Source organism: Macrobrachium rosenbergii, chromosome 57 (genome assembly GCF_040412425.1).
Source record: "Macrobrachium rosenbergii isolate ZJJX-2024 chromosome 57, ASM4041242v1, whole genome shotgun sequence".
NCBI lineage: Eukaryota > Metazoa > Arthropoda > Malacostraca > Decapoda > Palaemonidae > Macrobrachium > Macrobrachium rosenbergii.
The window spans coordinates 11,120,395-11,138,004 of record NC_089797.1 but is presented as its reverse complement, the minus strand read 5'-3'; the positions used below and the strand labels follow the sequence as shown (position 1 = coordinate 11,138,004).

At 36.3% G+C, this 17,610-nt stretch overlaps 1 protein-coding gene and 1 long non-coding RNA gene across 5 annotated transcripts in view; both read right to left on the bottom strand.

Annotated features, from left to right (window-relative positions):
- Positions 1 to 1,163: 1,163 nt before the first annotated feature.
- LOC136837103 (uncharacterized) lies at positions 1,164 to 4,746 on the bottom strand. Its single transcript, XR_010852582.1, has 3 exons — positions 4,354 to 4,746; positions 3,660 to 3,774; positions 1,164 to 1,857 (listed from the first exon to the last, which is right to left on the bottom strand). It is a non-coding gene; the product is annotated as an uncharacterized lncRNA (long non-coding RNA).
- A 5,451-nt stretch (positions 4,747 to 10,197) lies between these two features.
- Positions 10,198 to 17,610, bottom strand: part of LOC136837061 (arylsulfatase B-like) — a 90,164-nt gene continuing 82,751 nt past the window's right edge. For all 4 annotated transcript variants that reach the window (XM_067101652.1, XM_067101654.1, XM_067101651.1 and 1 more), the window contains 4 exons: positions 15,265 to 15,438; positions 13,592 to 13,848; positions 13,119 to 13,352; positions 10,198 to 10,479 (listed from right to left, as the gene is read on the bottom strand). In XM_067101652.1, coding sequence (XP_066957753.1) covers positions 10,295 to 10,479; positions 13,119 to 13,352; positions 13,592 to 13,848; positions 15,265 to 15,438 — 850 coding nt within the window. In that variant the 3' untranslated portion in view covers positions 10,198 to 10,294. The remainder of the gene's footprint in view (positions 10,480 to 13,118; positions 13,353 to 13,591; positions 13,849 to 15,264; positions 15,439 to 17,610) is intronic.

The following is a 17,610-nucleotide window of genomic DNA, read 5'->3' as shown; positions in this document are numbered from 1 at the left end:
ATATCCAATCCCTGCTTTAATACCTGGCCAAAGGTGATTTTATACAAGTGCTGCTGATCTGCAAATTGAATCCAGTTTGCCATAGGAATAGTGCAGTACAGTAATCAAGTTATTACGGAGTTATGTACAACCTACGTTCCTAGGTCTTCCTTAAGTGGATTTCCATGCTAACTGTGCTGTTTGATTTTAACTTTATAACATTTAATCATGTAATTTATAATTTTTGTCATTTACCTCCGTTATAGTTACGTTCATTCAACTCTATTGTCATTTCTTACAAAATTGTCTTAACATCCCAATACTCCTAACCAAGTAAAACTACAGTATTTGCAAAAATACTCGACTTCATGATTTTCACAACCAGTGATAATTCGGTAGTTTTCCTCTTAATTTTAAAAGTTTTACAGTCTATTTACAATTTCTTACTTAACAGTTTCAAAATCTGATTTAAAAAGTTCAAAAACCACTACACCGCATTTTAATGCTAATCCATTTTTAATCAATCAACCTTCTATACTACTGTAACCTGTAGGCCTACTGTATTGGTGTCAGTTACTTAAACCTAAATGACAATTATTCATCAATAAGTTTCTAGCACCTACATCATCCTAGGACAGGTTAGGTTGGGTTTCTAGGCCAGTGAAAGCCAGTCATTTCGAGAGTGGCCCTCGAGTTTATTTTACCCTAACCACCTGTAATCCAATAACTTCATTCCTTTTCCCCTTAGGATATGAAGGAACTAGTCCTCGAAGACCCTCATACAGCCTAAGCTTTAGCTAGACACCACTAGCTTCTTTCACTGAGACTACGACTATCGATTCTGAAACTGATCCAAGTTTAAAATAGCTTAAATGGTTGTGTTTATCATATATAATTCTGCAATCTTCAATCTTCTGAGAAGTCTTCTCTGTATGGAATGAATTATCAAAGATACATTCTGGTCGCGTCTCCGTTTAGTCCCCAGGTACAGATATGTTTACTTACGTAGTTTAATATGGAAGTTTCATACATAGCCAGCGTACTGTAATGCTCTGTTGACATTGCCACCTTTTCTGGCGTTACAACGTTTCATCTGTCAACTTAAACCATGAAGTCTCTTGATTTTAATACTTCAAACACCATTTGCTAATGTTACAGACCCAAAGTTGAGAAAAATGGACAAAGACCATCTATAATTTATTGCTAGCAAACAAAATTCAGTTACATTACAACTCACTGTTTACATCTGGATTCTTTCAAAGGATTTTCCTAAATCCTTTACCATAATCTTTCAGACTCTTGAGACATACTTATATCGGGAGTTAAGCTCCTAAATCCTTTACCATAATCTTTCAGACTCTTGAGACATAATCATATCGGGAGTTAAGCATTTTTTTTTCCTGTCGTAAAAACTGTACCATAGTAATTTAAGGTACTGAGTCAACCATCCTAACTATTTCCTTAAAACAACATTACCGAGTGATGTTACATACGGTTTGACTTCTGGTCTTAAATCAAATGATTCACTTAGCTGATCAAGGTGAACAGCCAACTTTACATAATTTTGAATTTAGGGCAAGAAAACTTGCCAGTTTAATATTACAAGCAAAACCAGTTTGTTATTATTATTATTGGTTAAGGTAAGAACATTCATATTTACATGTGAATTGTTCAATGCCATTTATTGACTATTAAAGTACCTAAATACACCCTTGGATCAATGCAAGGCAACTTGCGGCATAAATGAAGTATAGCAGTAACACCAGATTCCATTCTCCCCTCATTTAAAAACTAAGTCGAGTAAAAGCAACGTACTCAGGAGTTCTTGAATATCTGAAGTACTGTTTATATGCCCTCAATGCTGTCCCGGTACTTAACCTGTAAGGCAAAAAAAAAAAAAAATGCGGCAGAAATTTATACTTACAATGAAAAATACTTAAATCTAAGAATCTTACGAAGACTAAGATAGTGGGTTCTTTAACTTTTATAACCCAAAGTCTTTTCATCCAATATTCGGTAGATTTAAGTAGTAGCTCCGCGGCTGCGATTTCCTTCTAACTTTACTTTTTCTACAGTTTTTTGGTCGCTAATTACGGATTTATCTTCAATGTTTGTCGCACGAATGTAACCCCTGAAGTCCATCCAACAAGGGGTTTCCACGCGCGATCTTCACAAGACAGAGCACGGGTACGTCTGTTTGGAACGGTTCATATCCAGTCCGGCAAGTGCAATAACTTGTTAACGTATGGGTACCGCCCCGGGCCAGTACAAAACACTGCGAAATGCATTTAACTCTCTCCTGTTGGCGAATGGTTCCCTCTCGTTTTTCCCCTCCAGAGGGCACCTCCCCAACGTAAACATGTCCGCTCCATTTCTGTGTTCTCTCTCACCCTAAACCCCGAATACCGCCCCCCTTTACTGTTGGGTAGAGTTGGTGGGGGGGGGGCGCAAATAACAGTTGGCCGACAAGAAAAACTCACCGCCAGTATCAGAAGCCCTAAAAGTGTAGAAAAAAAACCAGTTCCCAAGGTAAAAACAGACGTGGAGCTAGTACTTAGTACTACCCAATTTTCTCATACTTAAACTATTTATGAAACTGACCAGAGCCGCAGAGAAATGCTCACAAAAAATGCCAGCAAACCTTGAGACCAGAGGTGGCCTAAAGCACTAACGAGTGACGTGCCCAAAGGAATAACTAATATAAAAATTCCGTCAGATGCCGAACAAAGCTAAAAGGGTCAGTTTGCCAGAGCTGTTAAGTCAAAGCAAGTTAAAAGGGTCAGTTTGCCAGAGCTGTGAAGTCAAGGTATGGTATAATTTGGCAGTTTCTTGGACTGATTTGTTAACTAACTTAACTTGAATAAAATATCTTCATTATTGGTAAAGAGTTACTGACTGTAAAACCCATAGCTAAGCAAAAGTCTATTGTATAAAAATGAAAACAGGCCTGCCCGTTGTATTATTGGCATTAATATTTCTACCTACATCTATATGCTTTAAGTAAAATAATTTACATTTATTTGAGCTACGAACAAATGGAAGCTATATTGGGTTGTTTAATATCAAAATTGAAAGTTTCTACATAAAAGAATTTAATCTTTATGTTTAAAGCAAAGCATTACCCAAAACCTATGCCAATCTTGACATGAAAAAATTTTTAAGAGTTAACGTCCTTTCAAGTACAGTAAAAATGTAAAAGTAAAACCATAATACTGGACTTCAGAAATTAATGTCTAACGAATAACCACAAGCAATTTGTAATATTAGCTCACGAAGTATTTACAAGCTTACGTTAACTAGTGTACTAAACCTGAAATGCAAGGCTAAGTTGCAAAAAATATTTCTTCATTCTAGAATTTTTGTTTCCAGTAAATTCTTTAACGTTGGGTATAAGCAATCGAGTTACTGTCAATCCTTAAAACAGAATCTTACTTAAGGTACGTTAACTTCTAAGGTACGTTAACTTCTAAAAACGGTTAGACTAGTACACTTTACACCTGAAAAAAAAAAATATTAGTTAACCTCCCACACACCTGGCCATGCTCATAGGTCATGGGACCTATGGAGCAGGTTATGGAAGGTGCCTCCACCCCTACAGGGGAACCGCCCCTGAGGGGTGGAGGTGAAAAAAAAAAAGTTTGGTTGGTTGGTAACAGTTCACGAAGTTTTTAAAACCAAACCTGAGAAGGGAAGAGTCCATTCTTGTTAGCTTCTGACAAGTTACCCTTGCTTCAGAACAGACTTATTTTTCTCACAGTAGTTTGCTTCATCAAGCGGTTTACACTTCACGACCATCTGGAAACAGTATCTAAAATTAAAACTATGTTTCTGGTTTATTTTAAAATTTTTAGTCATATACCTAAAACAGAGGTTTATTTAAAGCTTTACACGAAAGTCAGTCAGCTTTAACATAGACTTTCTAATTTCCAAGTTATACATAAAACGCGAACCTTACTGTACCACAAAAACTCTCCCAAACCTTAAAAATCCATATTTTGTAGTCCAAAATAAATGACCAATGGCCCAATGGAGTTTCATAGCCTACGAGTGAAAAATTTACGAACAAGGAGCAATGTATATGACAGCTTAAGCTTAACAGAAAATAATTAAAAACCAAATGAAAATATAAACGCTTACGGTATTCAAATGTTACAATCTTCTGTATGGCAAACTTCTAAAGGACAAAATGACAAATTAAGCTTCATTTTTAAAGTACAATTGAAAACGCTTACTAAAAAGCTTTTACAACAACCCAATTCATTAAGTTGTGTCCCATGATTATTACCGTTAAGGGGAAAAACTATGAACATTAATCACAATACTTAAAACCTAAAAAAAAAAAAAAAAAATAAAGCATACCGTAATGAAACTTACCCTTTGCAGAGCACAGGAGAGCTGCCACGACCTCACGTAGACCATCCTTCATGACACCGAACTCCACCCGGAAATCAAACCGGTACCCAGTTATTTGCTTCACCTCAATTAGCAGAATATTCACGTCGACAAAAAACTCAACACGGGAAGAAAATTAGTTTAGTCATCACTAAGCAATAACACTGTGATACTGCGTCGTTCCTGAGATCGCACCCGAGTAGCTGTAAGGTCTGTGACGTCGGTCTGCTTGCCGGGAAACCAGTTGCTGTGACGTCACCAACAAGGACCATGGAGTCACATTCTTTGAACTTGAACCATTTACGCGAATGAGTACGGCGTCGTTGCTTCTGTATAACGAGGGAGTCTGTCGCTAGTCCTCGGGATTTTTCATTTTTCTTCGTGTGATTTTATTTTATTTCTTATCCGATGAATGGTATGAGAAAATGTAAGTCGTATGATTTAAACTGCTTCCTTCAGGATTAGACCGATAATATTGCTTAGTACTACAACGACAGATCTAGCCAAGTGCAATTTGGAATAGTTAAGATCTCATTATTCGGAAAATACGAATAACGCAAATACGATGCCTCCAAATTATAACTATTTTCAATCTCTCTCTCTCTCCCTAGGAGCACCTTTGTAGCTATGAATATTGCGTTCCACACAGCGCGTTTTAATACACTTATCATCATTCTTTGCGGGAAACGAGGCTGACTAGAGTTTTGTCTACTGAAAATGGATGAACTACTGTAATATAGAGATTTTCATGCTATACCACGAATGTGTACACACATTTCCATAGGAAATACTTAAGGCCATTGATAATAATGGTTGAAACCTGGAATTTGGTAGGTTAACTCGTTCAATGTGGCGTCTTGTGATGTTACTGAAGATTTTTATAATTTTTTAATTGGTTTCCTTTTCTTTCTGTTTCTGAACTAATGATCATTCTACCGGGCGAGTGTTCGATAAAGTATTCAGCATTATTTGTAAAGGGGAGGCTGGTTTCCAGGGGCTAATACATTTGACCCATAGCAGCTAGTACTAAACACGGCGAAACCGCGTAGGCGAGTCACTGTTTCGTCGCGTTTCGTACTAGCCCCTGGCGATCAAATGTCCCTAAGTGCATTTCGCTATCTGCGTGAAATTTCAGGCAATTCGCGAAATGCCTGGTTTCGCTATCTGCCTCCTTAACATGTATGTTCCTTGTATGCCTTCCAGGGGCATACCCTGTTGACATTCAGTGACCATAACACGTCTTACTCTTAGATAATTACAGAGCGTTATTTTGAAAAGTTGCATAGCCCACATAATACAATACCATCGCGGGTGCAATTCGGGAGGACCTTTAAGAGTTGATGTATCTCACAGAATGAGAATAAATGAGTCTTTTCATCATTATAAGTACCTTCCCTGTCACCCTGAGGTGCCTTCATCGTTGAATAAAATATCCGAGACAGTGCAGTAGAATGCGCTTCTTTTTAACCAGTTTATCACAATAGTGCACTCCAGTGCAGGATTTCCTTGTAAAATGGATGAATTAGTTAATTATGTATTTCATTCAAAGGTGTTGTTCAGTACCATAGATGTAACCTTGCTAAATACCAGATCTATGACCAGATTCCAAAGGAATGGCGACTAATGTCTGTCAGGTGGCCGGTAATAAAGTCACAGGAAAAAAATCACAGGAAAAAGTAACAATTTTTGCTTGGGAAAAAAGTCACGGGAAAAATAGTCACATTAATTTATGGTGGCTGGTAATAAAGTCACAAGGAAAAATTCTCAGTATTTCATGGTGGTCATTATCTTTATGATATTTATAGTCTTTTGTTTATGTTTTTACGGTCATCCCCAACGGCCTTGTACTAAACACGCCGCAAAGGTTGATACATACCGGATTAAAAAAAATAATATATCCCAACGGCCTTGTAATAAAACCCTTAGGGGGTCACTACTTTGGAAAGATTAGTGTGACTTTTTACCCCTGTGGCTTTTTTTCTATAACTTTTTTACCTGTGACTTTTTTTTTTTACCTGGCTTCGCCTGTCATTGTCTCTGATATGTTTATATATTTTTTTCAGATGCAAAAAGATGGGAAGACCATTTCTACAACCAGTTACTTCAAACATACGACCGTGTTGGGTGCTTGGCAGTTCTGCCTCCACATCGGACCCATTTATTTCCAAAGATCACAACATTGGCAGGAATGGAATGGAATATAAAGTTTAGGCCAAAGGCCAAACACTGGGACTTAGGAAGTCATTCAGCGCTGGAAAGGAAAACGAGAGTACGTAGGTCTGAAAGGTGTAACAGGAGGAAAACCTCGCAGTTGCACTATGAAATAATTGTTAGGAGAGGGTGGATTGCAAGATGGAAAAAGTTAAGTATACCTTAGTTTTACCAGATCACTGAGCTGATTAACAGCTCTCCTAGGGCTGGCTCGAAGGATTAGACTTATTCAACGTGGCAAAGAACCAATTGGTTACTTAGCAACGGGACCTACAGCTTATTGTGGAATCCGAACCACATTATAGAGGGATGGAAAGATATTATGAATGGAGGTACAGTAAAAGGAATGAAAGCGGTTGCCGCTAGGGGCCAAAGGGACGCTACAAAGAACCTTAAGTAATGCCTGCAGTGCACCCCGTGAGGTGCGCTGACGGCACTACCCTCTACATGAACATTGGCTGGAACTGATTACAAATGGACAGACTTACGGATATACTGAAGCCTTTAGAATTGAAGATCACAATACGTTAAATTCATTTAGGACACCCAAAACACTCCATGAATCTAAATAAATGTCGCACTTGGTGATCTGAATTTTAAGTAGGTTTCGCTGATTCACTTTACAGCGTCAGCTGTGACATGAATTTAGATGAGATGGAGAGCCTGGCAGTGTCTGGTATTATCGAATACAGCAGCACGATTAAGTCCATTTTATTTATTTTTTTATTCTGGGCGTCTGTTTAAGTCTCGCTCAGCGATGCTTCGAGTCTTTAGAGCAGCGATTACCAAGGAACACCAGAAATAATTTTTCATACCTAGGGACCTTTATGTACAGTACACATGCACACACACACACACACACACACACACACAAACACACACACACACACACACACACACACACATATATATATATATATATATATATATATATATATATATATATATATATATATATATATATATATATATGTAATGGGTTCCATGGGACCTGGTTTGGGAATCGTTGCTAAAATTCAGTTTGTGCTCGATTTAATGTACCGAACGATTTCACGCCAAACCTATCAGTCGCATTCACAAGAACCTGAAACGTACGTTCCTTACGATGAATTTGGGGCCATATAATACAATCCAACCAAAGTTCTTTTCTCCTATGATTTACGATAAAGTTTATTGTTGGCTAAAGAACGACAGAGCATGATTTAGTGGGCTTTTACGCTGCGTTGCAACGAGTTGTTCTGACTAGACAAAGTTTGCTCCTCGTAAAAATTCATTTTTGATGTATCCATCCCATTTCCCGTCAAGTAAAATACGCCAAGCGAGCCCTGATGACCCAATAAACGTAATGGCAAACCTTCTGACAGATCTCGACATATAAATACAGAGTTACATCCGGATCGTTTTGCCGTGCGGGCACCAAGGAAACGCAAAGAGCTCCCCGAGAGGTAAAATGCGTCTTTCCTCACCGAGCGATACCGAATTACTTTGCTTTTCATCCTCACGGAAGGGGAACTTGTCTTGCGTCACATCGTGCGTAAAAATAACTCTGAAAGCATCGATTCGTTTGGCCTTGTTGCAACTATATTTGTCGAACTGAGGAAAAGCCGGATGTTCTGTGTGCATGATTGTGTCGTTTCTTGAAACTATTATAGCCCTGTCCACTTCTACAGCAGGATTAAATTTATTAACAATTTGAAACTTGTCTTTAAAAGCAAACATTCTTTTTCCTGGATGATATCAAGTACAAGGCAGAGGCCGGGTGCATAATCACAAATACTAATACGCACAGAAGTTTGGAATTTGCCCCATTCAGATTTTCTGAACTTAAACGGTGTCTGTACCAGGGAAATCACATTCTCTCCGTCCACTTTTATAACCAAAGTTTATAGGGTAAAAAAAAAACAACTTTTTCCTTGAATGGAAATGCACATAAAAGCACGTTAAAAGAAAAAGAAAGAAGAAAGGAAATGCAAATTTTTTGCCATTTTTTTTTTATTAATTTTAGGAATGGAACCGAATTTAAATTTTAGGCCAAAGGCCAACCGCTGGGACCTATGAGGTCATTCTGCGCTGAAACGGAATTGAGGTTAAAAAGGTTTGAAAGGTGTACCAGGAGGAAAACCTCCCAGTTGTACTGTGAAACAATTGTTAGGAGAAGCTGGAAAGTAAGATATATAAAAAAGAATACAGAAAGAAGTACAATAAAAGGAATGGAAGGGGTTGCAGCTAAGGGCCGAAGGGACGCTGCAAAGAACCTTAAGCAATGACTACAGTGCACCACGTGAGGTGCACAGACGGCACTACTCCCCTATATGATATTTATTTTAGGCAATGGGCATTCATTTTTCTACCATTCACTGTTAGGAACTACGCTTATCTCTTTATTTAAGTACAAATAAATAATTTTCGACAAACCTGAAGTTAAATGATGTTATAGTCTTTCCTTTCTGGATGAATATGCCTCCAGGGATTGAAGCTGACTAAAGCACTGTTCGCAAGCATTATTGCATGCATCAGTGACTGGCACTGATAAAGGACGGCCTTCGTTTAGAAATAAGATTGCTGTATAGATTGAAAAACGTATTCCATTCTATAATGGTTCTGAAATTCATAAGTCTTGCTTCTGTTCCGCCTCAGGGTTCCAATTAACGAAAACAAATGAGGATTTTAATTGCGCCGCAGTTTAGAAGAGAGAGAGAGAGAGAGAGAGAGAGAGAGAGAGAGAGAGAGAGAGAGAGAGAGAGGATGACAATGGTATTTTAATAATTTGCTTGACCAAATGAACTGAACGAAAATCTAACATCTAGAAAACAAATGAATTTCATGTCGTGATGTGCTGTGTATGTATGTATGTATGTATTATGTATACACACACACATAATATATATATATATATATATATATATATATATATATATATATATATATATATATATATATATATATATATATATATATATATATATATATATATATATATATATATATATATATATATATATTGGCAAAGAAAAAAAAACACAGGTGCTTTGGGCAGTGCCCGTAGAAATATGAACAATGTCATAGGAGTTCGAAAAGAAAAGAAGTAAAAATTGCGCAGAAGTTTCTTCGGCGCAATCGAGTTTTCTGTACAGCCGCTACAGCATATAATCAAGACTACCGAAAATAGATCTATTTTTCGGTGGTCTCTGTTTAATACTGTATGAGCCGCGACCCATGAAACTTGAACCACTGCCCGGTGGTGGCCTGTCCTTTACGTTGCCTGAAGCACGATTATGGCTAACTTTAACCTTAAATAAAACGAAAACTACTTGGTCTAGAGGCCTGCAATTTAGTATGTTTGGTGATTGGAAGTTGAAGGATCAACATACCAATTTGCAGCCCTCTAGCCTCAGTAGTTTTTAAGATCCGAGGGAGGACAGAAAAAAGTGCGGACGGACAGACAAAGCCGGCACAAGAGTTATCTTCTACAGAAAACTAAAATGGACATATCTTATGACATCAATGAGAAAGGTGGGGAATATGAAAAGTGCCAATTCCTAGTAACGCGAAAAACGAAGCTAAAGAGAAGTTGGAATCAGTTCTTTTTATCTTGAGGAATTTAACAGATGATCATAATATTTACGATTTATTTCACAAAGAATATATTCACGTGACTTTGCATAACCCATCGCCTACGAAAGTTGAAGGATTCTTCGACATCCTAGAAAAACTATTCCGTTTTACACCATCCGGGGCTAAAGACATTATTCCAGTGCTTGGGATCCGCCTCGGGATCAAAAGGCTTAATATCTGCTGGAACGTACCGATTTGCGAGCTCCTCTAATACGAATTCCAGCAACGTCTTCACTTTATGAATCTTCTTCGTTGCCAGGTCGTTTCTTTCTTCTGGATCGTCTGGAATAATAATAATAATAATAATAATAATAATAATAATAATAATAATAATAATAATAATAATAATAATAATAATAATAGTAGTAGTAGTAGTAGTAGTAGTAGTAGTAGTAGTAGTAGTAATGTAATAAAAATCCACAATTATACGGTAAAATATATTACTATGAAAAATAAACAATCCTGTTTATTTTACATAGTAATATTGGTTACTATATAATTGTGGATTTTTATTACGCAGATTGTATTTCACGAGATTGTGAATTTCTTAGTAGTAGTAGCAGTAGTAGCAGTAGTAATAATAATAATAATAATAATAATAATAATAATAATAATAATAATAATAATAATAATTTTATAAAAATATCATACTCACGATTCACAGTAATAATGAAGAAATCCATAATGATGTAAATGTAAATATATATATTAAATATATGTAAAACGAGAGCTTTCGAGAGAGTCGAGAAGGTTCTTGAAATCTCTGATTTTATATATAGTTTTAATATATATTTACTCTTACATCATTGAGGATTACTTCACCACCATCCTCCACTAATAATAATAATAATAATAATAATAATAATAATAATAATAATAATAATAATAATAATAATAATAATAATAATAATAATAATAATCAAGTTATTTTACTCCCAAGATGAGATGGTTTGACAGCAATCGTTGTTAAGTTTATCCTCTGAGGAATGAGGAATAAACCCATTGTTTTGGCAAATTCATTCTCTGAGGGATGAGGAATAAACACAGTGTTGAAGTAAAAAAAAAAAAACTTCAGTAACCTCGAATCAACCTCAGTATTCAGAGTACAAATTATGAAATCAATAAGGCCATTTTAAGCCAACTAAGGTACTTCCTGATTGATGAAAACCTTTTGATATAATACCACGACTGCTCGTCAAACCATCGCCTTCTGTGACTCATATCGTCTTTCCTTCCTATTTATCTTCTGAATCTCATATTTTACTTAAAATGGAAATACCTAAAAACGCTACAAGTGAATTTGCAGGAACAGGAAGCGTTAGAGAGATTCTAACTTCCCCTGTTTCTGTAAATTTCCTTGAAGTGCCTTTGGGGATTTTCCGTAATAATGAGCTGTTTGGACTGCGCTGTTGCAAGCTGTTTTGCGCTTTCTTTGCTAAGGGAAGCATGATAGCACAGGCTTCATGATTCCTTATCAAAAATGTTTATAATAGCTTCACCACTCTGAGATCCTTGGGCGCATGAGAGAGAAATGATGCTACCAAGCTATATAAATTTGCGTAAGGAAATGAGTCTGGTGTGTTTATGATACCAATTACTTTTATAAAAAGTGATTTGATTTGATTTACGACTGCTAAAATTGGCGTCACAACACCTCAGTTATTAACATATAAAAAGTGAAAGAATGTAAGAATATATATATATATATATATATATATATATATATATATATATATATATATATATATATATATATGTTCTTACAGTAAATTCGACAAAGAAAATAAAGGTAGTATGGGCCATTTGGGAGAGCAAAAGGACCTGGAGACGAAATCCATCTTCACAGTATATATATATATATATATATAGAGAGAGAGAGAGAGAGAGAGAGAGAGAGAGAGGAGAAAGTGTCTTTCTTCCGATCTGATTTTATAAAATACATGAATGTTTTGAAAGGGAAGCATTGCCTGTGACAATGATAGTTTATTAGCTTGTCTTGTCATTAGTAATCGATCACTGTTATGAGTTTCATGATAATCAGGTTGGAATGAAAAGCACTAATAGACACTGGAATGCAAAGCAAAAATAAATATCTCTTGAAAATTCAATAAAATCCCATCAACAGTGAATATCAACGTTAATTTTCTTCATATACAATAATCGCTTGAACAAGCTGTTGATAAAGAAAATTCGATGTAGCATTAATGAAGAATAAAAAAAGAATTTAATATTAACTGCTTCACTGCAGGCGTATTCTTTTATATTAACTTTAGAGGAATTTTATTCATCACATGCGTTATCGTGCAGCTAACAAAAATGAGCTGGCGCTTAAATAATGTAATATAAAACGAATTGTTGTTCAAATTCCGTAAATTATGAAAATTACTTGGTTCCAGTCTTGTCTTAATAGAATAACCCCCTCCAGGAGGGTAGCGCTGTCGGTGCACCTCACGCAGGGTACCGTAGGCATTATTTAAAGTTCTTTGCAACGTCCCTAACTCCAACCCCTTTCATTCCTTTGACTGCGGCTCCGTTCATATTCCCTTTCTTCCATCTTACCTATCACCCTCTCCTAACAATTGTTTCACAGTGCAACTGTGAGGTTTTCCTCCTGTTACACCTTTGAACATTCTTTACTCAATTTCCCTTTCAGCGTTGAATGACCTCATAGGTCCGCGCGCTTGGCCTTTGGCCTAAATTCTATATTCCATTTCACTCCAGTAATAAAATAACCTTATCAGGATGAATGTGTGAAAATGATACCTTGCGAGTCACAATTTACTTTGATAACTGCATTTCTCTCTATTTTTTTTAAAAATTAAATGAACGAAATAATCCGGCTCTTTGGTGTTTTACAAAAAGCATTTTTTAATAAAAAGAAGAAAATGGTAAGTGACTCTCTTCACAGGAATGCTACTCACTTGCAACATCGTAGAGTCTTATCTCCGTCTCGTTTCGGAAGATTTCTGAAGCCTGGGGCCACTCGTCTAGCCAGCCACTCGTGCCGAAGTGCTCGTTCAGGAGCAGACCCCACGTGGCGGTGCTTTGCCCTCCCCAGAGGTCTTTGTCGTCGTTTGGGTCGTGGGAGGCGCTCGTCCTCGAGAATACTTCGTTGGACATGATGGCCTCCTTGTGGATTATTTCCTCAAAGGAGCCTGTTTTAATCAAAAGGCAATTTGTCAAGGGGTCTTGGGTGTCACGGGGTGATGGCTGCGCATCATTTAGGCATTATTAAAAGTAATAAAACCAGTCAAATTCTATGTTCACATTCTGCAAGATATTAAAATTTTAAACAAATTATTCCTTTTACTTTCCATGAGACTTTGGGATATTTGTCGTTTTACAGAAACCAAGATTAAAGATTACAGACACATGGCAGGGACAATCAACTTACCTTTGACCTTAGAGTGAAAGTGATTCTTCACTCGATGTTTATTTCGAAACCTTTTCAGCTTGTGCTGCTTTTTGCCATCAGCTGAACTGAAGAAAGCTCTCTTCCGTTTGTCCTTTTCAGAAAATTCCGCAAATCCCTTTGGAAGGGGTACGTTAGGACGCGACAGTTTCCTAGGACTAACATATCCCTTGAGTTCAGGTGGAGGGAACCAGTCATCTTTACCTGGATAGCCGACAATCAGCTTGTAGTTGCCGATCCTGTGTATCAAAAATATTTAAGAGCTATGAGAATGTTGTCTCTTTAACTCCTGGATTAAAATTTTTTATTGAAAACGCGTCCATTGGGTAACCAAGGACGCACTGGTTAGTATATTCACTATGAAAACCTTTCAGCTGACACGTCAGCAGTTTGTAGCCAGTTCTTCGTTGCTGAAGGATTCCTATTTCTAAACTGCATGTTTACTATCTAACTGTGGTGTCATAGTTGACAATATTCATAGTATACTTTCAGGTATTCTTTCTATATTCCGCAGTTTCCATTACATCTCAGTAAATTGCAGAGACTACTGTAGATAAGTTAGTAATATCCTCGTTATGAAAGTTTATATTGCATTTGGATTAAACTAGTTCTTATTTTACTAGATTGGTCATCCCAGCAATCACCTGCTGGAATATTACCACTTGAAGGAAGTACGATCATTCTAGGCCCAGTTTGATATTCTGGTGTGCAACTCCTCTCTAACTATGGTCTTTCCCTTTACCTTTTCGTTTACCGAAGCATCAGGCCTATTCCTTCTTCATTCTCTTCTTTCCTTGCATATATGGTAACACTGAATCTATCACATATTCACGCCGTCACTATCATTCACACAACAACTGTTTTAGGATGAGAAGTGATAGAAATACTGCTCTATACTTGTGATTGCAAGGTGATTTCAATATCTAGGGAGGATGATAATTTACATTAAGCTGGCCATATACCAGTACGTGCTCTTGCACCTAGGCAGCCAGTAGCTTTAGGGAGGGCGTTGACTCTCCCGGTTGTGATAAGGTAGGCTCGTCCAGTAGCAGTATTTAGCTCGTGATAGGCCTACCTCTTTTTCCACTAAACTTCTTACTATTTGGAGTCTGGCATCCAACTTTCCCTTTGTAGAACCCAACTTACTTCGTCTCCTTCCCTCCCACCCCTTTTCTTTTTAATACCCACCTCCCAGTGATTCATCCAATACATCCTTTTAAATATCTGACCTTATATTCTACTCATGCTTTTGTTTCTAAGCTGAGGTCTGAGCTTACTGCAACCTTACCACACCTAAAGCTAGGTTTATGACTTGAAGCCCTTGATAATGTCATTTGTCTAAAGATTCTTCTTCTAACCTAGGCATAGGGTTGATGACAGTGAAATTGAGTTCAGAACTTTATTAGGCCATTATGAAGAAATATCTAGAAGAGCACTACTCAAATAGCACAGGATACTTAAAAGAATCAATGCATCCAAAGAGCAGAATTACGCGATAAGAGAAAAGTTTATTGTGCAAAGGAACAAACGGGAAAGAACAAATGATTTCGAGACGCCTCGACCTAATTTTCTATCACGCAAAGAAAAACTATCTTTTAACGCTATAGTTTCCAAAGTTTACCTGTAATGAAAAATAATATAAAACAAACCCTTACCTGACGCTGGCTCTGATTTTTTCAGTGTTATCTATGTTGTACACCATCCTCACACGAGGAGAATGTTCATTGCCGGTGATGGAGTTCCACTGGTCAAAGCCATCAGTATCAGATGGAGCCTTGGCCCCTCCCAGGCGAGCCAGTGTTGGGAACCAGTCAGTGGCATGGATTAACCTGGAAGTAAAAATGATCATCCAGTTACGTTCACTGCTTTTAGTTTCAAACCTCGCTGGACATTTGGATTGCAACTATCCTGCTTTGGAGATGAAAATGATGTTATTATTCATTCTTATTATTAAATTTACCTGAAAGTAAATATAAACTCCCAATTACATTCGCTGCTCTCAATTTCAAACCTCACTGGAAGCTGGCATAAATGTAATATAGATAACAATTATCCTGGTTTAGAAATATAGACATTATTATTATTATTATTATTATTAGGCACAAGAAGACCCCTATTCGTATGGAACAAGCCCACAGGGGCCACTGACTTGAAGCTCAAATTTCCAAATGAAAAATAAATTAACAAATTCAAATAGGTAAAAACGTAAGTAAATATAAAATACAAGGAAAAAAACCAAGCACTGGCCTTTACATCTTGCATAAAGCAAACTCTAAATGTGCTAGAAAAATAATTCAAGAACTCAGCAAATGCCAGTTGCAGTAAGATGCAACGCACCAGATGATTCCACAACTTTAGTGTCCTTTTGTCTGCCTAACTAGAACGAAGTTGCAATATGCCATCATTCATAAGAGTATCATTATTATTGAAGAGTCTCTTATATTACAATAGCTATTGCTGCGTTGGCGTATCCATGGCCATTAAATTGTTATTTTTTTATACTATTCAACTTTAAGAAAAAATTAAAAATTTGCCAAGTCAAAACACAATAGGTAAATATTAAGTCACAAATGTGGTTTCACATCGATTCCAATATACCTTGGGAGTAGTCCACACCCAAAAGGAATTATAAATGATATGTGCTTATGCCCCTGTCAGGACTCGAACTTGGGATTTTGCTTTAGAAGGAACGGTAAACAGTCGACTTTGGCAGAGGCAGATACACTTATGAATTATAATTCCCTTTGGCTGCAAGTTATTCACAGATCATGGTGAATTCGGTAATAAACAATATTTCCGGTTCTTTATATATATATATATATATATATATATATATATATATATATATATATATATATATATATATATATATATATACACACACACACCCACACACACACACGATTCATGAACAATGTATGAGTGATATGACAGGTGTGAAATATGAGTGAAATATCACTCATATTTCACACCTTTCCAATTTTCTCGTGAGATTTATTGATATTTTCAGCTGTTCATTCAATTACTGCACAAAGGTAAGTTGCAAACGACTTGAGAGAATTTCTGAGACGGAACTTTAAGCACGTATCAACAAAAGATACATGAACGTCATTCTGTAGATCAGTTTTGCCTGATCCATATGACTGGTTAGGGTAGTCTAGAATTCTATATGTTAATCTATATTCCACGCAGTTCATGCTTGTGTTTATGTGAATTGTCAACGTATATTTTGCTGTCTTGGTTTACTCTCACTCAGTTAATATTCGTAACATAGCAGCTGTAAATCCGGAAGAAAATAAATAAAAAAAAGTTACTTTGGGAGTACAGAATTCTATTTTTCATCCTCTGTCCCCCTAACTTCATACTGAAGTTTATATGAGTTGTAAATGTATATTTTGCTTCCCTGGTTTACAATTATTAAATATACGCAACAGAAAAGCTGTAAATCCGCAAAAAATAAAATTAAATAAAAAACTTACTTGTCAGTCTAAAATTCTATGAATCTGTCCTACCAACTTATTTAAGTTTTAAATACATATTTCGTTTCCTAGGTTTACTGTCAAGCAGTAAATATTCGTTACGGAACAGCTGTAATTCCGCAAAAAAAAAAAAAAAAATAAGTAAATAAAAAAATAAAAAACTTACTTGTCAGTCTAGAATTCTATTGATCAGTCTTTATCAGTTTATATGAGTTGCAAATTAATATTCTCCTTCTTAGGTTTACGGTCATGTAGTAAATATTCTTAAAGAAAGCAACTATAAATCATCAAGAAAATAAAAAAGAAACTTACTTATCAGTCTAGAATTCTATTTATCACAGTCAATATCAGATTCTATAAGTTGTAAATGTATATTTGCTTCCTAGGTTTACGGGACAGCTGTAAATCAGCAACAGAATAAAATAAAACACTTACTTGTCAGTCTGGAATTCTATTTATTTATCTTAAATATACGTAACGGAGCCTCTGAAAATCCGCACGGAATTAAAATAAAAAAACAAC